Below are 23967 nucleotides of genomic sequence, written 5' to 3'. Positions count from 1 at the left end.
ATTAGAGATTGGTGTTTTGTTTTGTTGCATGTCTACTCCAGACTTACAGTTAACACATGAAATTTTCTCCAACCTGCTGACTCCCAAGTTTAGAATAGATAAACAATAAAACAATAAACCAATCTCTTATTTGTAAGTATAAGTTGATATCCATGGAGTAAATATTCCCCCCATGGCCTATTTCAAGCTACTAATGGACAAAATATGATCAAGCCTGCAGTTGGAAATTAATGTCCAACCTTACCCCCATTACATAGTTTAAGTATAGAAAAATAATTAAGTGATGCATTGGGATTATTTAATAGCTTTGTTTTCAGTAAGCTAAAATTTTTAACTTATAATATTGGCAGTGTTTAACAATGGTCTGGAAAAATTCCTGAAGATTGGCTCTCTTTGGCCAACTCCCACACATTGCTGATGCAATACACAGCTCTGAGTCTTTGGAAGTCTCTGATGGGGGCAATGATTCTCAAACACTGGGCTATGTATACTGTTGCTGTTGACTCCTATCTGCCTTAGCTAAGGTAATATTTTCTAATACTGAAACACACCTGTTTCATAGAGGACCTCTCTGGGGCCAAAGGGAAAACTGCCTACATTGTCGAATATGTTTATTGTTGGTTACTGATTGCCAAGGATCAAGAGGGCAATGTGATGAATCTGCTTGTACAATTTATACTTCCTGATCATTCTCTTTGACCATCCAGCAAGGATATGCTCCTCTAAGAATCACGAGTTTCTGCATCTAAGACCTCACATCAAGATGCAGGTAAGTAGAGATATGTATGTGAGGTTAGTTCTGTAACACAACATTCTAATTCTACTGATTAAAAAAAATATGGAAGTTCCTAATCTATGAAATTCTATTAACTCATTGTTTTTGGCTGAGAATATGCCAAGTTTATAAAATATCTAAACACTCCTGGGGAGCTAAAATTTTTATAAAATATCATCTAAATGCTCTTTGGGAACTAAGATTTAAGAATGAAGCACAGAAATGAACAAATATAGTATACGAAATTATTTTTAAATAGAAAAATGTGTTCTCAATCGAGATTTTTAAAGGTATACAGAAATGACAATTGGATTTCTCCATTGAGAATATTAGCATAGACTAATAGAATATTAAGTTATATGCAGCTTTGGCTTTCAAGAGAATTTAGTTCTCCCAAATTTCCCTAATTTACCAAGAGAAAAGCTTTTTTTTTTTTTTTTTTTTTTGCTCTGAGAAAATTGGGTCTAAGTTAAAGTTATTTCTCCCGTTTTAATAAAATGAAAACAGTAGAAGTTGCTTCATAGAACAGTAATTCTAGTAGATTCATCAAAGAATGTCATGAATTGATGCTAAGATACATGTAGCACTTCTGATAATATGTTTTAGACTGAGATAATTAGATTGATTTTTCCATACAGAGTCTTAGACACTCGTGTATACATGCTCAGTCACTCAGTCGTATCCAACTCTTTACAACCCCATTGACTGTAGCTTCCAGGTTCCTCCATCCATGGGATTATCCCTGCAAGAATACTGGAGTGGGTTGCCATTTCTTCCTCTTTCAAGGGATCTTCCCCACTCAAGGATTGAACCTGCATTTCTTTCAGCTCCTGCAGTAGCAGGCAGATTCTTTACCATTGAGCCACCTGGGAAGAAGCCACAGATACTTGACAAACTGATGCTTCTCAGTGTGTAAGAGCACTGATCCTTTGCTTACCATAATAGTAGTATCACAATTTGTGTTTTATCAGCAAAATACAGGCATGAGAATTAATTCACCCAGATTCCTTTTTCAGATTTGCCATTGATTTCCCATGATATGAAAACAGGCAAGTTACTTTCTGAGAAAAAAAAAAAAAAATATATATATATATATATATATATATATATATAAAGTAAGAGTTTATTTTACTTTTAATTAAGAAATCCTCAATTTAAATATTATCATAACTGATTTATGTATAGGCTTCATACTAGTTTGGCTTTCTGGAAGTAGCTTCTCCACCTGGGTGCCTGGGAGTCAAAACGGGTCATTCTTCCTCCTCCAGAGCTCTAGTTTGAAATTTTCTTCTGTTTTTCCTCCCTACCAGTGCCACCTCCATACTAATAGAGCTGATGGAGACTCTACCCTCTACCCCTGCCTGGTTCTGGGTAGACTTAGTAACATCAGGACTGGAAGGATAACTGGGCAGAAAACAAGCCGGAGTGAGAGCTCCCCACCCCCTGCCTTGCTCTGCCCTGGCCCCAGGACTGGTTCTTTTCAGAAAAAATATTGAGGGTTATGAAGAACTTTTGAGGGGCTTGCCTAGGAACCAGTCACAAAATGACTTCTATAGGAAAATACATCCCAAGTTGCAAATACCCAGCTTCTAGAACACAATGTCTTTAAGAGTTGAGGACACCGAGTAATATATGAGTCCACCGTTCTTAGGAACACTCATCCTCAGGGAACTGAACGTAAGTGATTTTCCACCTGGGAATACAGCTCCACTACTTTATGATGTTGCTACCAACAATCATTTTCCCACAAACTTGGAGATCTGAGTTCTAAGGCATGATTTTTCAAATCATGAAGTGACAGATGCAGATTAAGAGTTAAACAAAAGCTGAGACCTTAATCCGGAAAAGGTTATTGCTCACTTCTTCCTGATATGTTAGACCTGTGATTAACTCAACTGTAGGAAATGGCAAAACAATGGCAGTTACTTAGCTAGAGGACTCCTTCCAGCACTTCTCTGACTGAGACATTTCTGGATGTCATATGCAGTACTTTATATTAACTTTTCTTCAGGGACAGAAAGTATCCATGTGCCTTTTGTCTTCCAAGTAGGAATATAGATGACTGGGGAGAGTACACCACAAAAGAACAAGACCCTCTATGAGAAGTATATTCAGATCAATTCACAATTTTAATTGGAAGAGCCAAATTTTTAAATCAGGCTAGGCAAGGCCTTCAAGAGCTTGAGCCATGTACCTTCTCTTTCCTCATCTGTAAAACAACAAGGTTGGGGAAGCTGATTACAAATGTTTCTGTGATTCCAATGACTTCCCCAAATGACTCTGATCCAGAGTCTAAAACCTCCTATACTGAGCCATCAAAAAGAACAAAATAATGCCATTTGCAGCAACATGGATGCACCTAGAGCTTATCATATTCAGTGAAGTAAGTCAGACAGAGACAGACAAATGTCATATGATATCATTTATATGTAGAATCTAAAATATGATACAAAGGAACTTATTTACAAAACAGACTCACAGATTTAGAAAACAAACTTATAGCTTAGAAAACAAACTTTATTTTATTTTATTTTTTTACCAAAGGGGAAATATGGGGGGTGAGATAAATCAGGAGTTTTGGATTAGCACATACAAACAACTATATATAAAATAGATAAACAAGGTCCTACTGTATGGCACAGGGAACCATACTAAATTTCTTGTAATAAACCATCAGGGTAAATTTTATATGTGTGTGTGTGTGTGTGTGTGTGTGTGTGTATGTATATTTGTTGTTCAGTCGCTAAGTTGTATCAGACTTTTTTGCAACCCCATGGACTATAGACCACCAGGCTCCTCTGTCCATGGAATTTCCCAGGCAAGAATACTGGGGTAGGTTGCCATTTCCTTCTCCAGGGGATTTTCCTGACCCAGGGATCAAATTCATGTCTCCTGCATTGGCAGGTGGATTCTATACCACTGAGCCACCAGGGAAGCACATATATATGTGTATATGTGTGTATACATATAACACAATCACTTTGCTCTATACCAGAAACTAGCAACCAGCACCATATTGTAAATCAACTATACTTCAATTTAAAAAATAATTAATAAATGTAAACCTCCTACAGTGTGCTCTCTGACCCAAGCTACTGCCAGGACCCTCAATCATTGTGGTATGGCTGAATAACTCCCACAGTCTTTTTCTAGGACTTAGCAAATTGTTAGGACAAATAGCACAGTATTCTAGCTCCCCAGACTGTCCAAACCAGTTAGGAATCCCTCTGCTAACTATACAGCTCAGATACTCTGTTGCTGAGTTTCTTTAAATTATGTGAGGATTTTATTGTCTGTATCTAGAGCTCTGTGATTTGAAGGCACAGGAATAAGATGAGTTCTTATCCCACTGGGGTTTTTATTTTGTTCAAAATTAAAACAGACCCAAGGAATGGCAAGGAATGGCTTCTCTAGATTACGTCTTTGATGATTTGTGTGGTCTTGCCGAAGGCTGATACTTATAAACTCTGCAGGGTTTTATACACCTAAATTCTTTTTTTGGCAGTTCCTCTTCTGCCCAAATTCCTCAAGAATCAGTACAATGCGGGGGAAAATGTAAGCTTGGTTTAGTATCTTTGTAGTTTGTTTACATTTTAGACACCAATGCTTTAGAGTTAAGTAAATCAGCTGGGCTCAAGAGCTGGTCTGTAACCTTGGGAAAGTTACCTATGCCTCAATTCCCTCATCTATAAAATGTGGGCAATTGCATCTCTTTTCCAAGGTGATTTTCTTGAAATGCATCTATAAGGAAGTACCCAGAACAACACTTGGCACATACAAAGAATCCAGTACAGCTGCTCTTTTCTCTCACTCTCTACCTTCACTGCTTCCACTGGAATGAATATCAAAACCATAAAAGTAAATTGCCTGTATTCAGGCAAAATTCTCTATTCTTATAGAATTCCTACTGAGTCTGTAGTTTTTCCTGAATGTTTTCAGGCTTGACAATACTCAGACATGATTAAAGGAACCCATGCTACATGAGTAACATTTAAAAGCTACCTTTGCATCCAGCTTTGTCATCACGGGCACACCCTCTGGCTACTACTATACAGGGCAGGACTGAAACCAGTAAGTCAGTTTCACAGTGTTCCTTTTGACCAGCTTATTGGGCATTGGGGAAGAGTCTGAGAACTCTATACATAGGATCCTACCCCAGAGAGGTCAGCATTCCTCAGGGTGATTCAGCTACCATTATCCATTAACTTCACCCTGAAATCATTTGTTAAAGCGCTATTCTCCCAGAGTCATAAACCAGAATCCTGGAGGGGTCTGCAACAGTGGTTGGCAACTCCTACACAAGGGACAAATCTACCCCACTTCCTGCTTTTATACACCTAGGACCTAATAATTGAAAAACTAAAATAAAGAATAGTATTTCTTGACATATGAAAATTATGAGACACAAACTTTGGTGTCCATAAGTACAGTCGTACTGGAACAAAGCCACAGCCATTTATTTGTGTATTGGATGCCTGCATGGTACAGGAGCAGAACTGAGTAGTTGCCACAGAGACTGTAGAGCCCATAAAACCTATATACTTCCTGGTCCTTTACAAAGTTCGCTGCCCCCTGACATGGGGCACAGACACCGGGAGCCAGACAGCCGCAGAGTTCAGCTCTCGCTGCCTTCCACTTGCCCAAGTTCTCCCATCTCCTTTGTATGCTAACCAATGGATAATGAGGCTTTTATGAGGGTCAAACAAATGTATAAAGTGCTTAGAAGAGGGTCTGGTGCATATTAAGTACCATAGTAAAGTAATGCTCAAAATTCTCACAGCAATATATGAACCGTGAACTTCCTGATGTTCAAGCTGGTTTTAGAAAAGGCAGAGGAACCAGAGATCAAATTGCCAACATCTGCTGGATCATGGAAAAAGCAAGAGAGTTCCAGAAAAACATCTATTTCTGCTTTATTGACTATGCCAAAGCCTTTGACTGTGTGGATCACAATAAACTGTGGGAAATTCTGAAAGAGATGGGAATACCAGACCACTTGACCTGCCTCTTGAGAAATTTGTATGCAGGACAGGAAGCAACAGTCAGAACTGGACATGGAACAACAGACTGGTTCCAAATAGGAAAAGGAGTTCGTCAAGGCTGTATATTGTCACCCTGTTTATTTAACTTCTATACAGAGTACATCATGAGAAACACTGGACTGGAAGAAACACAAGCTGGAATCAAGATTGCCGGGAGAAATATCAATAACCTCAGATATGCAGATGACACCTCCCTTATGGCAGAAAGTGAAGAGGAACTAAAAAGCCTCTTGATGAAAGTGAGAGTGGAGAGTGAAAAAGTTGACTTAAAGCTCAACATTCAGAAAACAAAGATCATGGCATCCGATCCCATCTCTTCATGGGAAATAGGTGGGGAAACAGTGGAAACAGTGTCAGACTTTATTTTTCTGGACTCCAAAATCACTACAGATGGTGACTGCAGCCATGAAATTAAAAGACGCTTACTCCTTGGAAGGAAAGTTATGACCAACCTAGATAGCATGTTCAAAAGCAGAGACATTACTTTGCCAACAAAGGTTCATCTAGTCAAGGCTATGGTTTTTCCTGTGGTCATGTATGGATGTTAGAGTTGGACTGTGAAGAAGGCTGAGCGCCGAAGAATTGATGCTTTTGAACTGTGGTGTTGGAGAAGACTCTTGAGAGTCCCTGGGACTGCAAGGAGATCCAACCAGTCCATTCTGAAGGAGATCAGCCCTGGGATTTCTTTGGAAGGAATGATGCTAAAGCTGAAACTCCAGTACTTTGGCCACCTCATGCGAAGAGTTGACTCATTGGAAAAGACTCTGATGCTGGGAGGGATTGGGGGCTGGAGGAGAAGGGGACGACAGAGGATGAGATGGCTGGATGGCATCACTGACTTGATGGACCTGAGTCTCAGTGAACTCCGGGAGTTGGCGTTGGACAGGGAGGCTTGGCGTGCTGCGATTCATGGGGTCGCAAAGAGTCGGACACGACTGAGCGACTGATCTGATCTGATCTGATCTGATGGGTCTGTTACTATTCGCTGTCACAACTTTTTTCATAAACTAAAGCAGCAGCAGCATACCAGTTAGTTAGCAACAACTGTGAGAATTTATTTGTAGCCCTCCAATTACATTCAAGGGGCAGTAGGAAGGTATTAAAGACAACTGAAATAACAATGAGCATAGATGCTTATCCACAAAACTAGTTCTGCATTCTTAACAAATATTTTTTATGCTATATTTTTCTTTCAAACTTGAGTCTTAGAGAAGTTTACACTCACCTTTGAGTTCAGCCCTCATCATCTATTCCTTACAGTTGGAAGAAATAGACTTCAAAACAGAGACTAAGGAACAGAATAGAGCCCAGAAATAAATCCATGCATATATGGTCAACTGATCTTGGACAAGAATGCCAAAAGTACACAATGGAAAAAGGATGACCTCTTCAACAAATGGTCCTATTAAAACTGGATTAGTGCATGTGTGGGTGCTCAGTTGACTCTTTGTGACCCCATGGACTACAGCCCACCAGGCTCCTCTGCTCTGGGATTTCCCAGGCGGGAACACTGGAGTGGGTTGCCGTTTCCTTCTCCAGTGGATCTTCTTGATCCAGGGATTGAACCCACGTCTCCTGCACATCTCCTGCATTGCAGGTGGATTCATTTTTTTTTTTTTTTTAAACCACTGAGCCACTGGGGAAAATTGGACGCTTACATGCAAAAAAGTGATTATTGGACCCTATTTCACACCATACACAACAATCAACACAAAAATCAAAATGGAATAAAGACTTAAATATAGGATCTAAAACTGTAAAATTCTTAAAAGAAAACTTAAGGGAAAAGCTTTATGACATTAGCCTTGACATTGATTTCATGGCTATGACAGCAAAAGCACAAGCAACACAAACTAAATAAATAAGTAGGATTAAAAAGGTTCTGCACCGCAAAGAAACAACAGAATGAAAAGGCAACTCACAGAACAAGAGAAAATATTTGCAAGACATATATCTGACAAGAAGTTATTCTCTAAAATTTTAACAAAGAAGATATACAAATGCATAGCAGGTATATGAAAAAATGCTCAGTGTCACTAATTACCAGGGAAATGCAAATCAAAACCACGAGATATCACCTCATATCTGCCAAGATGGCTATCATTATAAAAAGAAAAAAAAAATAGACAATAAGTGTTGGCAAGTATGTGGAGAAATTGGAAATCCTGCACATTATTAGTGGGAACTAGAAATGGTGAGGCTGCCATGAAAACAGTGTGGAGTTTCCTCAAAAAATTAAAAGTAGAATGACCATATGATCTAGCAACCCTACTTCTAGATATATATCCAAAAAAAAGTGCGAACAGAATCTCAAAGAGATATCTGCACCCATATTCACAGCAATATTATTCACCAATAACCAAGATGTGGCAGCAACCCAAATGTCTATCTATACATGAATGTTTTTCAATGTGGCATATATCACACAATGTGTTGTTATCCTGCCTTAAAAAAGGATATCCTATCATATTCTGCAATGTGGTTGAATTTCAAGTACACTATGCTAAGTCAATTACAAGAAGACAAATACTGCATAATTCTACTTATATGAGGCATTTAAAATAGTCAAACTCATAGAAACTGAAAGTAGAATGGTGGTTGCCAGGGCCTCTGAAGAGGAAATGGAGAGTTGTTTACTGGTAGAGATCTTCAGTCATGTGAGAGGAAAAGTTTTGGAGATCTGCTCTGCGGCACTGTGGATGCTTTTAACAATAGTGCACTGTACACTCGGGCAGGAAGATTTCAGGTTGTGTTTTTACTACAACAAAAATACTAGGGAAAAAATAAAACCTTCCATATAGGCCAAAGGACTCATATCTCTAATCTACCTTGACAATGACTGTGGTACTTGAAAATAGGAATCAACTTCCTGAATCAAACACAAAGCAAGTAATGTATAGTTGATTTTATATAGGACAACAGGAAATACTAGAATTTTTCTCACAATTCAGGACTTTCATTTTGAGGTTTGTGGGATCCAAAAGGAGAACTCGAGAGGGAAGTTTATACATGAGAGGAAAACAATGACCCTAGTGAGAACCCAGTCCACCACATGAGCAAGTCCTGTCCCACACACAGCAGGCGCTCCAATATTTGTTAAATGTCGATGACTCATTCAATTTTTCTGTGCAACCTCCATAGCAAATACTGTGAATCTTGCTTATTGTTACATTTCTTAAAACAATAAGAAATTGTTGAAAATTCAAAGAATTCTGCGTGATAGAAATTGCATGAAACAAAACCAAACCAGAAAATCTCACGTCTGAATTGCTTCCAACTGTTAAACTGGGTGAAAAACAAAGCTGTGATGTAAAGAAAACTGTTTCCTGAATCACCTGAGTGACACTCCAAGATCCAGCTCTCTTACCTTCCTGACAAGTGTGTTTTTTCACCAACACACTCTTTGCCTGCACTAAACTTTTCTTGCATAAAAAGTAGCTGGGTGATTTTGGAGACGGGATTGTTTTGCCTGAATCATCCAGATAATTGGAACAACTCAACTTATAAGAACAATCCGGCCGAGGCTGCCCTGCCCAGTAAGTGCCTGCTGTCCTCTTCAGTTCATATCCGAGTCACATCCAGCTTAACCTTGAGATGACCGTGTCGCCTAGGAAGGAAACACACCGTTATTGTTGAGTGAAATGGTCAACCGCAAACCGACGCTCCAAACGCGCTCAGGTCCTGAAATTCACTGCTGATGTCCAAAGACACTTTCGCAGCTTGGTTTTCCGACGTCTCCTTTCCCTGAGAGCATCTCAGAGCTGCCCTAAGGCATTTGGCCCCTTCCCCCAATACCACACTTTGCTTCCAGCCCCGTAGGCCTGTCCAATAAATTTGTTTAAAATACAAAACGTAGCAGAAGATGCTCGAACAGGAAGAGAAAAAGAACACCCGGCGAAACGGGTTGGTGTTGGAACGTGCCATTCGTTTTGAAGGGAGGAGAATCCCAGGTGTGAATTGCATCCCGCGTGTGAAGTCACTTACCAGACCTCGGGTTCTTCAGGGCCTGAAAAGAGAAAACACCAAAGACCGGGCGGAGGGCAGGAAGGGGCGGAGGCCGGGAGCGGAGCCTGGCGCGGGCGGCAACCTCAGGCGCGTACCCCGCGGCCCCGGGTGGTGCGGCCCTGGGCGGTCCCCGCGGGCAGGCGGGGAGGCGGGAGGTGCTGGGCTGCGGCGCAGAGTGCAGCATGGCGTATCCCGGGCATCCTGGCGCCGGCGGCGGCTACTACGCAGGCGGGGTGAGTACTGCTCGCGCGGGCTCGTGGCCTGGGCTCGATCCCTGGACGCCCGGGGCTCCGAGAAGCCACACGGGGCATCTCGGCCGGGGCGGCTCCCAGGCGCCCCCGCCCTGCCCGCTGCGTCGCCCAGCGCCCCCGCCGGCCGGCCTCGGTCTCCGGCGACCTCCTTCCTTCTGTCCCTTCTTCCCCCTGGGTTGCTGCTTGGGGCCGGGACGCGCGTAGGTTTGACCCAAGAAGCCCACCCTGTGCCTCCCGGATCCGCGGCGTGAAATCGTGCAACTGGGGTGTTGCCTTCAGCTTCGCCTTCCCTAAGAGCAACAGCCATTTTAATCTAGAATGGTCCTGCGATCCACTTCTCTCTCCTAAATTGAGAAAAACGGGGAAAGTCAGGGGAAGTCCGCTAGAGTCAGAGACTTCCGGGAGGAAGGCAGCCTGGCCCTGAGTCTGGGACGGGCATCCTTTTGGGAACTATTTCCTAAAAAGAATATTCCCTAGCCGTGACACACCTCACCCTCCCGAGGCTACACCTGTCTCCGAACGCTTTAAAAATACCATAAACGCTAGGGGAAAATATGTAAGACAATTCTGAGCCCTGCTGGTAAGTTGCATGGCCAGGTTGCATTCATCTCAGTAAACTGCAGGTTAATGGGGATTTGCAGAGGTTACTTCATTTATGCTGATGTCATTGTCAAGACAACTAATTTTGATCCTAGCTGCGGGTTTTTAAATTATAACTGGGGTGAGAATGGGAGAAAGGGGAGGAGTGATTTTACGTAGAGAGTTAAGGGAGGTGGGGGGGAGAGGAGCAAACGACTGACAGTGAACCTGACTTTGCACAAGGCACTCTATGGTGAAAGAATAAAACTTGGTCATCGGATTGATGCGTTTGTTCCTTGTCTTACAGTACGGAGGGGCTCCCGGAGGGCCTGCGTTTCCCGGGCAAACTCAGGATCCGCTGTATGGTTACTTTGCTGCTGTAGCTGGACAGGTTAGCTCTTCCCTTTAACATTAAAGGAATTTCAGAGTGTACATTTGTATTAACCTTTGTTACAGTCACACGGAAACACGACTATTCCTCTGGAAAAGAATTCCTTTGCTTCTGCTCAAGAAAAAAGAGAGAGAGAGAAGGAAGTTAATGGGCAGTTATTTATTTTTGAATATTCAGAACAAACTTGGACAACGTGTTACCCATGCTTATGTTCAATTCAGAACTAAACTTGTGATTGAATTAGGGTCAGATTGAACACAATAAGCTAGTATAAATATGCTTTGAAGATACGTAAGGTAGAAAGATGTCTTTAGAACTGTGAATTGTCAGGGTCCAGACAGTGAATTTCCAGAGAAGAAATTCCAGGTCGAATCATGTAGTACCAGTAATTCTGTAGCCAGATTCTGAGGGACATTTTCTTTGCATTGAGTTTGACTGTTAATTACCCCCTTAGAAAATGGGTACTTCAGGTAAAAACCCACTAGCTTCAAAATAAGAAAGGTACTTTCTTCTTGCTATCAGGAAGTTAATCTTGTGGTCAGTTTATTTTTTCTTTGATGCTATTACTAGGTCAGCCCTTCCATGTCCTTGTTAGGTGTTGTGATCTATTGACCCAGAGAGAGAATTAAGGTCAACACCCCAAGACCTTTCACTTTACATTCTAGTTGTGTGACAAGTGGTAGTTCATCTTGGAGGAGGCCTTTTTCCTCAGCTACCAAGTCACTGTATATACCATACTGCTGTTATAATCCAACATGTTCAAAGAGGACGTTTGTGCTTATGAATTCAACCTAGCTTTCTTTTAATCAAAAGCTAGAAATAGCACAGTCTTAATGTGAAAATGCCTGTAGTCTATTATGGGATAAAAACGTGTGACCACCTTTTAGAACAGCACTGGAAGAAATACAGTTTGAGAAACTGAATGGAAAATTGAGTCTAAAACGGAAAGAGCTTCCCCTTAAGTATCTGCTTCACCTGTTAGTGATCAGTATCTTTGAAACCACAAGACACGGCAAAGCTCAAGTCTCTGCATTCTTAGATCGCCGGTACCAGGAGCCATGAAAGTGACCCCAGCTGCTTAGCTTTCAGCAGCCCTGGTCTGCAGCAGCATGTCCATCGTCTTTCACATTATTGATCCTGCCTGTCATCTAGATTGTATAATAGTCATGAACTTGAGGATTTAGGCATTTTATTTTAAAATTTTTAACGTGTTTCTAGTTCTGACCTAGGTCAGCCAGTGAATAGGCATGGAGAACTTGTCTTCCAGGTATAATTGTGATCTGAAAAAACATTCATCATATTCTAAGCAAAGGCGATCACAGAGGCTGCTTTTTGTGGGAACCAAACTTTTCATTTACTGATGTCATCTCTGTACCCAGCCCTCCACCCCCTCAACAGAAAAAAAAAAAGCTAGGACAAGTAATAGAACTTCTAATGAAATACATAAATAATTGTATTTTAAATTGCTTACTTTGGCAGTTTCCTAGTTCAGAGTGAGAGTAGTTAAGGATAGGAGCTAGTTGTATTCATATGTTTAAAAATATGTCTCACTGAATTCATCTTACTGTTTTATTAAGAAGAGTAACCTTATACTTTAGAAGTTATGCCAAGTCAATTCAGGAATCTATAGGAAATGACAAAAAGATATTGGTAATACCAAAGCATAGGTGTAAGCAGCTTTCAGACTTGGTAATTCTTATGTAATGATTGTTGCAAATAAAGCCTGAAATTGAATACCCACTTTACCTAGGTACTAAGAAAGGTATTTTTGGTATATGTCCTTAATTATCCATTTGTGGGAGAACCTTGAACAGTTTCCTTTCTTTCTGTAACTTATTGTTTGGGGAAGTAGAGTGAAGAAAAAGAATGCCTACTTTTGAAAGGCATCTATTAAAGTCTCATGCGTGATAATATTCATTTTCTTTATTATTAATGGTATACTGAATGCTGAATGTAAACAAAGAACTGGAAGGTACAAGTCACTCCTGTAAATCCTTTTCCTGTTTTTTTTTTTTTTTTCCAAAAGGATGGACAAATAGATGCTGATGAACTGCAAAGATGCCTGACACAGTCGGGCATTGCTGGAGGATACAAACGTGAGTTAGCAGCCCCAAAGTGTCTCGGAAATCTCTTGTGTTTCAGATGTCACTTGTGATTATTAAAGCCTTCAAGAAATCTGAGAGTTTCTGAAATGGCAAAGTTAAGAATTTCAGAAGCTGGATTTATTTCTTTTGTATTTCAAAATGCTCGTTTGAAGATAGTTCTTACTGAATCATCCCACACTACCCACCAGTTTAGTGGGTGTCTTGGATCTGGGTTCCGGGTGTCTGGAACCATTCACACCAATAAGACATGTGGCCTCCTCCTCAGAAAACGAGGTAAGGTGCTGAAATGAAATCCTCCAGGTCAGGTGTCATTAATGATAGGAGCTAACATTTGCTGCTCCCTGTTTGCCAGGAGCTTATTCTGGCTCAAACGTGGTGTCACTTAGGGCTTTCGGTGGCCGGTGCTTGGCACCTGGTCCCAGGGTGACCTGTTCTGCATCCCTAGTTCTGAGTAGTTGGTCCTACCCTCCCTTTTCACAAGTGCCCAGTCCCCCAGCCCTAGTCCTCAAGGAGCCAGGTATACACTCCTGCTCTCAGCTCCTGGCAGCATGAATGCTCACCTTGACATCTCCCAGCTCTTTGCTCTTTCTACATCAGGCTAAGTAAGACGTACCCTTCCTAATTTCTAAACTCTTTATACTAGTCCTTCTTCCCGCTGCCCCCTAGTTCCTCATAGACTTCCCCCTGTGCTTATACCCACTTCCTTCCTTTTGAATTCTGCACGAGCTGCAGAGAGGGAACTCTTACCAGAATGCTCATTCCTGGCAGGGGCCTTCTCATTATCCCACACATACCACATGCTTCCCTTCAAATCATATCTTTACCATGATAGAACAGCGTCTTGGCTGATATGCATGACCTACCACCTTCTTTGCCTGCTGTTAATTGAGACAGAATATCAAATTAAAGCCTCAACTTCTTGGTAAGTTGTGAATTAAAACATTCGAACTAGGGGATTTCCTGACAGTCTGGTGATTAGGGATCCAGGCTTTCACTGCGATAGACCCAGGTTCAATCCCTGTTTGGGGAAATAAGATTCCACAAGCCGTTCAGCATGGCCAAAAAACAGACAAGCAAACAAACAAAAAACCCACAAACTAGAATTCACACCTGTGGACCTGTAGTGGCCATTTTTGACTGTTTGACAGGGCATAGTTACTATGTGTTTCTCTTTTTTAAACTATCAGCATATCCATTTTTATTATCCTTTGTTTTATGAATTTAGTATCCAATCACTATTTCCTAGTTGTGGGAATTAAAATAGAAACCTTTTGGATTTCTGTTATTTACTCTGGTCCTACTGGTCCTACACAAAAGAAGCCCTTTTCTCCATTAGGGATTGTTTTGTTTTTTTTACACTATTGTAGGTAGTACATTTAAATTATTAACCTCAAGCAGTTGGGGCTGGTGAACAAAGGAGATCTAATAGCAGGGTTTCCACAAATTAGCTATGTCACAATACAGACTATTACTCTACTTCTGCTCGGTGGAAGAGGTGTGGCCAGTTTTAAAATCTAACAAAGTGGGCAGTGTATTCCTGTAGAGCAGTCCCTTTAGAAATTTCCTTTGAGAAAGCCACATTTAGTAATGACCTTAGATCACCGGGTTACCGAAAGGACATACCTATCACCTGAACTGTGTGATTAATCTGCTTGCTGTCATCTCGTTATGAAGGCTGTGCCTGCATGCTACGTTGCTTCAGTCGTGTCCGACCATTTGTGATCCTGTGGACTGAACCCGCCAGGCTTCTGTGTCCATACGATTTCCCAGGCAAGAATACTGGAGTGGGTTGCCATTTCCTTCTCCATGAGACTGTAATGACCCACAAAACCATCCTGTTTGTGAGTGTCAGAGTGAGTGTTGTAATGGAGAAGTTATGTAGCCATTGGTCTTTTTCAACCCAGCTTCCAAACCAAAAAGCACAGATGGGGACGTGGGAGACAGTAAAACCTATGGCATCTTCTTTTCTTGCCTGGAAAATGCCATAGACAGAGGAGCCTGGCAGGCTACAGTCCACGAGGCCACAAAAAGAAGAACACGACTGAGCACACACAGTGCATGGTATCCTAACCAGGTTAAGAGGGAGCAGTCACGCATAGAGGAGGTGTTGATGAGGGAAGTTGCTCTTTGAAATTATTTAAAATAGGGTTAGCATTATTTAAATTATTTAAATTGGCATTATTTAAAATAGGATTAGCATTAGTAAAAACTCTTTCTGGAGAAAAAAGAGAAATGAACAGGAGTTCTTCTCACCCAAACTAATAAGATGTCAGTGTTCTAACTCATCAGAACTGCCTGCCCAGAATAGTGAATTTTCTCCTTTGTTCCTGCCCATCTCAGTCCCTCCCTTCTCAGACCAGATTTCTGTTCTAACAAAGAACTCTAACCTGTCACTCTCTTCCTCTTAAAAATCCTGAGTAGCTCCATGGTGCCCATATAAAACAGAAGTTAGACAGCTTATTAGGAATTGAGTCCCCGATGCCCAGCTCCCCCAACACTTTCTCCCCGCTTCTTTGCCTGTCTGGACTTCACTGCTTCTTTCCTTGCTTGTGCAGGTCCCCGGCTTTACATGACTGTCTCCAGATATCCCAAATCTTTCCTGTCATTCACAACTTGGCTTAAATGTTACCTCTTCTATCAAGTCTTTGTTTCAACATGAAGGAGCCTCTCACACTTCAAGATCTGGTAGTTTTTGGTGTCTCCATTATGGCTTACCCTCTTCTACCCTGTAGGAAATGGCAGCCCACTCCAGTATTCTTGTCTGGAGAATCCCATGGACAGAGGACCCTGGCAGGCTACAGTTCATGGGGTGGCAAGAGTCGGACATGACTTAGCAACTAAACCACCACCACCCTGTGCACAAGACTTCAAACGGTCAGCCAGGGCAGGATCCAGTTTCACAGTTGTTACCTCCAGTGTCCCTGGTATCCTGAGCCCTGCACACCAGGAGTACTTAATAGGCATTTGATGAATTAATGAGTATGGGAGACTTCCTAAAATGGAAAAAAAAAATACATATATACCCTTATTTGTATTTTGACTTAAGAAAGATTGGTATTTACCTAAGGGATTATACATTACTTCTAATTATCAGTGTAAATCAGAAGTGTCCATTTAAACTAATGCCTGATTCCCATGGTCAGATTCTGATCTAATCGTTCTGTGGTGATGCTAACTATACTTTAACAAAAGTTGTTAAGAGAGTAGATCTTAAAAGTTCTCACCACATGCATCAAAGGTAGCTATGTGAGGTGATACATATGGTAATTAACCTTACAGTCATTATATACATTCATCAAACCATTACATTGTACACCTTAAACTTACACAATGTTGTATGCCAATCATATCTTAGTAAAGCTAAAAAATTAATAATTATTGTTCTGTAGTATAGCCCAGATATCAGGGTCTTTTAAAGCTTTTGGGTGATTCTTGTAAGTGCTCAGGATTGAAAACCTCTGGTCTAGACTAGAGAGACTTCATACCTCCACACAACTTAAAAACACAACAAAGAATCAAGCAACTCTTTTTAAAGTGTTAAAAAAAAGTGTTGCCTTTTCTCACCTCCAAGAATTATCTCTGTGGATCAGATGGAGATTAAGGGACCAAAACAGAAACAGTCTCCAACCTTTTGTTTCAGGGTTCTAAGCTATGCCAAACACATGAATCTATTAAAAGTAGGAAACCTGTAGTTTGTAACATTTGGAAACATTACAGCAATAAGAGTTAGCCTAGTGTTTTAAGTTCACTTTGGTTAAAGATTCAAATGAAGCTGGTAACAGCGGTAAATAATGTTAACTCTGTGTACATGTCAACAGCCTTGTGGAATTCATGCTGGCCTTGCCCACATGAGCCTTGTCCCTTCCTCCTCCTAGCTTTACAGCTTCTTTGAACCTAAGACTACTCCCTCAGTCTTGGTAAGACGCAAGGAATTCTTTATTTTTAATTTGTTGCTACTCAGGTAGAGTACTATTAGGCCATAAACCAACAAGTGTGTTCTAGTTTGGTTGTCTAAGTGAGGCGTGGAAATACCCTCAGATCACCCTTGAGCCCTGAGTAAACTGAAAAGGCTTCTGAACAATGGCTTTCACTGAGTGGGTCATCCGGTCTTAGCCCAGAATGCTCTCCTTTGACTCACAATTCTAGCAAGCATATTTATTGTCTATAAAAAGAGGCCATAGGCAATTTGGGGGAGGAGGTGACCATTCAATGTCTGACATTAAAGGGAAAAGAAAGAGAAACAAATGATCTACACAGAGCTAGCAAAACCAACTAAAGTCAACTGTGCGTAGGAACAAAGCAACTGGATCCACCCATTCACTGTGGTGGATATAATACATTGTGGTTCATTATGGTGGATTGAACTCACTATATAACAGTTTCAAAGGCGAAAAAGAGTATAATACCTTTTATAAACTATGTTATAGGAAACTGTAAGCCTCAGAGAAGGCAATGGCACCCCACTCCAGTACTTTTGCCTGGAAAATCCCATGGACGGAAGAGCCTGGTAGGCTGCAGTCCATGGGGTCGCTAAGAGTCGGACACGACTGAGCAACTTCACTTTCACTTTTCACTTTCATGCATTGGAGAAGGAAATGGCAACCCACTCCAGTGTTCTTGCCTGGAGAATCCCAGAGACGGGGAACCCTGGCGGGCTGCTGTCTATGGGGTCGCACAAAGTCGGACACGACTGAAGTGATGCAGCAGCAGCATGCAAAAATACAGATAATTATACAGTGAACTCCTCCGTACCCATCCGTCAGCATCAACAGTTATCAATGTGTTGCTCTTCTTGTTTTATCTATAAACCTACCCATTTTCTTTTAAAGCAGATTCCAGATCTCTTAACATTATTCTACCTACTGATAACTTCAGTGCATATTTTTCTTAAAGATAAGAACACTTTTATCCCCCAACTTAAAAGCCATGAATCACACCTAAAAATATTAACAGTACTAGGCCATACTTTTTTTTTTAATTTTATTTTATTTTTAAACTTTACATAATTGTATTAGTTTTGCCAAATCTCAAAATGAATCCGTCACAGGTATACATGTGCTCCCCATCCTGAACCCTCCTCCCTCCTAGGCCATACTTTTTTTTAAAAAAAGATTTCTATTAAATTTTTTAAAATCAAATTTGGGTTCTGGAAGTTCTATCTAGAAAATAAGCCTACTTCAAAGCTCCATGAATTTAGTTTTACATAAATTGAGCAGCATGTAAGAATAAAAGTGTATAAATAATCACATTCCTATTACTTTGAATGTATCCAACATAATGTGAATTTTTGAAATCATATTAATATGTATGTGCTTTTCTTGATTTAACAGCTTTTAACCTGGAGACTTGCCGGCTTATGGTTTCAATGCTGGATGTATCCTTTACCTTGATGGCAGTCTAGAGTATTTTTTTCTGAATTAAAAAAAAAAAAAAAAACCTTGAAGGAATTTGTCTAAGAACTAATATTCAGTAAACACAAAGTGAAAAATGACCACAGAAAAGTTTTCCAAAATCATTAGCTTTTAAGATGTCACTTGGTGTGCAAAAGGAAGGAAGTTTAATAAGCAGAACATTTGTTATTTAAGAATTTGAGGAAGCATCATAAACAAACAAGTATAGAAACCAGAGCAGTCAAGGCAGCTTTTTTGCTGTGACATTGATTACCCTGCATGAGTCACACTGACCTTCAAGCAATGGGATTTTTCGTATCATGGTTGTTGGACTAGTTTAGTTACTGCTGATGGTATGGTGCCTTCATCCCACCTCATTTTCCAAAAGTGAAAACAGTGGGTCTGGAAGGCCTTGCCTTGGGAATATCAGGGCTAAAGAGGACCCTGGACAGAAGGGTAAGCAGCATAGCCTGGACCACCCGGAAAGTGCAGACCACTTTGGTTGTTACCGGTAGCTCACATGGCCTTTTAATTTCCTTGTAGTCACGCGTATAGATGATCTCTTTCCCTCACGGAAAATACGTACTCAGAGCTTTTTCTCCATAGGCCTTTATTTTTATATCATAAAAATAAAATATATACAAAAAGAGTATCTTTTTGTCCTGTCATGCCCAAAAGAATGTACTTTTTTTTTTCAGCAGAAAGAACATTAAATTCCCTTATCCTTGATCTTTGATTTAATCATTAGAAAATGTTGCAAAATAAAGATGCTCTAATCCTTGATTACAGTTCAGAGAGACATGTCAGGCACAATGGGTTTCAATGAATTTAAAGAACTCTGGGCTGTACTGAATGGCTGGAGACAACACTTTATCAGTTTCGACAGTGATAGGAGTGGAACAGTGGATCCCCAAGAATTGCAGAAGGCCCTGACAACAATGGGTGGGTATGACTGATTCCATCTCTGTTCACTAGTAGCTTTTTGGTTTTGTTTTTTTGTTTAATTTATAAAACTAAGTACTATGTTTCTATTTATAGAAATAGCACCTATCCATAATTTAAATGAGCCCTCTCCTAAAAAATTGGGCTTAAAATTATTTTTAATGTTTTTCTTTTAATCCTTGAAATTGGAATTTTTTTTCTTTTTCTTTTTTTGCTGGATGCTTTTTCTTCCTTTCAGGATTTAGGTTGAGTCCCCAGGCTGTGAATTCAATTGCAAAACGATACAGTACCAATGGAAAGATCACCTTCGATGATTACATCGCCTGTTGTGTCAAGCTGCGAGCTCTAACAGGTGTGTGCTTTGAGATTGCTATTAGCAGGCCTGGCAAATAATTCTGTTTCCTCAGAAATTTTTCCCACATATTAAGTAACCTGCTGTTAAAATGATCCTAACTAAATTCCCTGGCAGTCCAGTGGTTAGGACGGTGCTTTTACTGCCAGGACCTGGGTTTAAGCCTTGGTCAGGGAACTAAGACCTGGAGAGCTGAGCGGCTCAGGAGGGAAGAAAGAAATCCTAACTAAACTTTACTTTAGTGTTCTATAACATAAGTGTACCAAACTAATTGGGAAATTTTTGGTTAGAGTATGAGCAGTATTCTGTGATTTCTCCCTAGAACGTGAACTACTTGAAAAAAGTGAAATTACCCATCAGTAGCCCTCCTTCCTAATTACTCCTGTTGGAGAGTAATTTAAAGTGGTGGTCTGTGTTTCAGATGTCCTTCTCAAATGAGGCTGTATCAGTAATCTCTACTTTTCTCTCTCCTCTTTTTCTTTCCTTTGTATGTTTTTTCCTGTTCCATTCCTTTCTTTAGTTCTTTTACCCTTTTTAATGTATGGTTTTATAATTTTTTTGCATCCTGACAAATTTGAGGGCAGATTCTTTTTTTTTCTAAGTAAATCCTTTTCACTTAGTAGGACAAAGCTCAAATGGATGGAGTACTTGATCATAGCTGTTTGTCATATTAAGGACACCATCCATCTGTGTGTGTGCACTCAGTCATGTCTAACTCTTTGTGACGCTATGGACTGTAGTCTACTAGGCTTCTCTGTCCGTGGGATTCTCCAGGCAAGAAAACTGGAGTGGGTTGCCATTCCCTCCTCCAGGGGTTCTTCCCAACCCGGGGATCAAACCTGCATCTCCTGCATTGCAGGTGGTTATGGCTGAGCCACTGGAGAAGCATCTGTTTCTTAACATATCTTTGTTAAAAAGTCTGAAATTCTGTACTTCCATCACAATTAAGGAATGGCCTCAGAAGTTGTGCAGCTTTTACTGACTTTGGGATAAGGCCTTTTCTTCCAACTCCAGGTTGGGAAAGACAGTTGGCCAACTTCTGCTTGCTGTGTTACTTGGCTGCATATTAAATTTATTCATATTGCTACAGTTGACTTCTTTGCTTTGGCCTTTTGTCTCTGTTGGTTGGTTATACAATTTGTTACTACATTTGAAACTCAGTGCTAACAATTAACTATTATGATTTCAGATGTTCTAAAAAAGCTAATAAATTTTACTGTTGGGTTTTACAGACAGCTTTCGAAGACGGGATACTGCTCAGCAAGGTGTAGTGAATTTCCCATATGATGATGTAAGTCTGAGTAAATTCGTAACTGAGTAAAAGAGATGTACAGCAATTGGGCATCCCTTTGAAGCTGGCTCTTTAGAGCATCTTAAGGATCCCAGAGCAGTTAAGGCTTACATGATCAGGAGTCACCATCCAAAATTTATTAATGTCATTTATTTGTCTTATCCATTGACCACTGTTTGTTGCATTAAACAACCGAGGTCAAGGCCCAGCTTTTCTCACTGATTGGCTGGATCACTTAGGCAGGTTTTTCATTGCTCAGAGACTATTTGAGGAAAGAATAATAATGCTGTCTTCACTAGACTGTTGTGAGATTTCAATAAGAAATGTCCTTGAAAAACACTACCACGCAGATGTTACATCTACTTTTGTCTCCTTTACATAAATCACCTCTGTCATTGAGAAATAACTTGCATGGATCGAAGCTGCACTTGGCACATTTGTGTTCTTCATTGAGGACAAAAGGCACAAACTTAAGTCATAATTTAAAACTGTATTTACTGTACAGCCACACTAAATGCGTCAGGATACAGACACATAACCAGTGTGAGCATAACCACGTGCTATCTTTGTTGGCCTTGGTTGGATAGACACAGCACAGGTGGGGAGATGTTTGGGTGCATCTCCAGTTTTTGTTCAGCCATTGATAAACCACTTTTAGAATGGACATCACTGTGATAACTAAAAGGTTTCTCCATTTCAAAATACGAACATGCACATATTTTCGGTTTAGCAGCAGCTGCAGTTACGAGTACACTTTTAAAAGGCTGTTGCGTAAATATATTTACTTCTTTTGCTTAAAGGTGTATTCCCTCAGTGTGCATTAACTTCTCAGGTAACAGTCCCGCTTTATTTCCAAGGATGGAGAGGCAGCCTGTGGGGTGGAAAGTGCACAGGCTACGGCCTCTCGCGGGGCCACTTAAAGGACGTCTATCTGAATGTCCTGACCAAGTTCCCTTTTCCCTGAAAGAGGGAGCGTCAGCTGGTCCTTGCAGGAATGCTGTAGGAATTAGCAGTGTCTAGGGCCTCGCTGGTGGGGGAAGAAAGCCAAAGAAAACTGAGAACAGGAGCAGAAATTATTGCTGTGTGTTTGATAGTGAAGCAAACTTCACAGCAAAGAACTGGTGCTTGCACACTCAGGTTTCTGAATTACTGGAGAAGGACCAGAGATTCTGTTTTTGTCACGCTTTTCTGAACAGTTTCTGTCCATATACTGACACACATGAATATTTTAATTCAGCAGATTTTAAAGGAATAAACTATTTTAAAGGCAGTCTGGTAGAATAGTGGGGTGAGACTGCAGCTCTGAAGTTCCCATGGGCCAGAACAGTATAAATTCCACTGTTATTTATATTGTGAGTAGGTGCCTTTGATCATGATCACATTTAGAGTGAGATATTAATTTGGAATTTAAATAATTCTTTATGCATTAAGGTAGCATCAGCTTCCTATAAGAAGGTTTGATGTGAGGAAACCCTCTGGATTTCATATCAGGGTGCTTCAAGAAATGAACCTTTCCATCCATCATTTACTCTTATTTTTAAAACTATTTTTTTTTAACTCACAGTTTAAATGAGTACGAAAATGGAAGCTGCGTAAAAATAAGCAGGGGTGTATTCCATGTTCTGGGGTCTGCAGTGTAACACTGGTTTCTCTCTTGCAGTTCATCCAATGTGTCATGAGTGTTTAAATCAGGAGCAAGCTGTATGAACATAATCCACATTCCGACTGGAGTTCTCCTTTGCTCTTTGCCCTCAGCAATTGTGTGCAGACTTACACAGCCACTTTTCCTTAACAGCTCTTGTAAAGGTTTATTACTTTATGTATAACTGAAGTTTTTGTTTTGATAATAAATGCTTTGAGATGATACTATCATAAGATCCAGTCTGTTAAACACCATTTAGAACTTCCTTGAGCCACTGTCAGTCAAGCCTCATTTTCTTGTTAAGCCTCTTTTATGTAAATTCAGGTGTGCCAGTTGTTTAAGGCACATGATGTATTTTTCATTGTAAGATACTAAAACCTTTTCATCAGACTACAACTGTTGTCTCCCCTTTTTTAGAAGGGCTTTTACATCAGAGTGAAAGCTTTATACGTGGAGTATTCTTATGTAAATGGTTTATACCCACTTGGATACCAAAAAAAACCCACAAAAAACCTGGTGATCCATATCAGGATTCTCCTTGGTAGAAACTTAACACAGGCTTTAAGGATTATAGATACTTTGATGGCTCTATGAATAGACACACTTACAAAGCTGTTGAAGGGAATATCCTGGCTAGGAAAAGTCCTAATCAGGGTTAGGACTCCATGATTCCACTGAAGGGGGCACAGGTTCAACTCCTGGTTGGAAACCAAGCCATGTGGCCAAAAAAACCCTGTTGAATAATGTAAGTGGCAAATACTATCTGTCACTAACCTCCGCCTTGTCATTATCCATGCAGACCTGTGTTCTGTACTGTACTTGGTCGCTCAGTCATGTCCAACTCTGCAACCCCATGGACTGCAGCCCACCAGGCTCCTCTGTCCATGGGGATTCTCCAGACAAGAATCCTGGACTGGGTTGCCATGCCCTCCTCCAGGGGATCTTCCCAACCCAGGGATTGAACTTGGGTCTCCCCCTTTGCAGGCAGATTCTTTACCGTTTGAGCCACCAGAGAAGCCCAAGAACACTGGAGTGGGTAGCCCATCCCTTCTCCAGGGGATCCTCCCAACCCAGGAATCAATCCAGGGTCTTCTGCATTTCAGGCGGATTCTTTACCAGCTGAGCTACCAGGGAAGCCCATAACTATAGTTAAAAATCTTGTACATTATGAGCCACATATTTAACTATGTTAAAAAAAAAAC

The 23967-nt window shown here is 40.6% G+C and overlaps 1 protein-coding gene across 2 annotated transcripts; it reads left to right on the top strand.

Moving 5' to 3' along the window:
* The first annotated feature begins 748 nt into the window (after window positions 1–748).
* On the top strand, window positions 749–22987 carry SRI (sorcin). 2 transcript variants are annotated; one of them, XM_070787960.1, is made up of 8 exons: window positions 749–769; window positions 10960–11043; window positions 13070–13139; window positions 18479–18522; window positions 19333–19480; window positions 19719–19832; window positions 21065–21123; window positions 22784–22987. In XM_070787960.1, the coding sequence occupies exons 1-8, from the start codon at window positions 764–766 to the stop codon at window positions 22808–22810; spliced, it is 552 nt and encodes a 183-aa protein (XP_070644061.1). In that variant the 5' UTR covers window positions 749–763; the 3' UTR covers window positions 22811–22987. The 2 variants fall into 2 exon arrangements, with proteins under 2 accessions (XP_070644061.1, XP_019814444.1); XM_019958885.2 differs by lacking the exon at window positions 749–769 and adding an exon at window positions 9898–10055.
* Window positions 22988–23967: the final 980 nt, after the last annotated feature.

The sequence above is a fragment of the Bos indicus genome, chromosome 4 (assembly GCF_029378745.1).
Source record: "Bos indicus isolate NIAB-ARS_2022 breed Sahiwal x Tharparkar chromosome 4, NIAB-ARS_B.indTharparkar_mat_pri_1.0, whole genome shotgun sequence".
Lineage (NCBI taxonomy): Eukaryota > Metazoa > Chordata > Mammalia > Artiodactyla > Bovidae > Bos > Bos indicus.
This window is presented reverse-complemented; position numbering and strand designations above follow the sequence as displayed.

What these genes read in the sequence shown, in the direction of transcription:
- SRI (XM_019958885.2), top strand. Translation starts at nt 10,005, where the DNA reads ATGGCGTATCCCGGGCATCCTGGCGCCGGCGGCGGCTACTACGCAGGC. An exon ending in CATTGCTGGAGGATACAAAC is followed by an intron (nt 13,140 to 18,478) that starts GTGAGTTAGCAG and finishes TTGATTTAACAG; the next exon opens with CTTTTAACCTGGAGACTTGC. An exon ending in GAAGGCCCTGACAACAATGG is followed by an intron (nt 19,481 to 19,718) that starts GTGGGTATGACT and finishes TCTTCCTTTCAG; the next exon opens with GATTTAGGTTGAGTCCCCAG.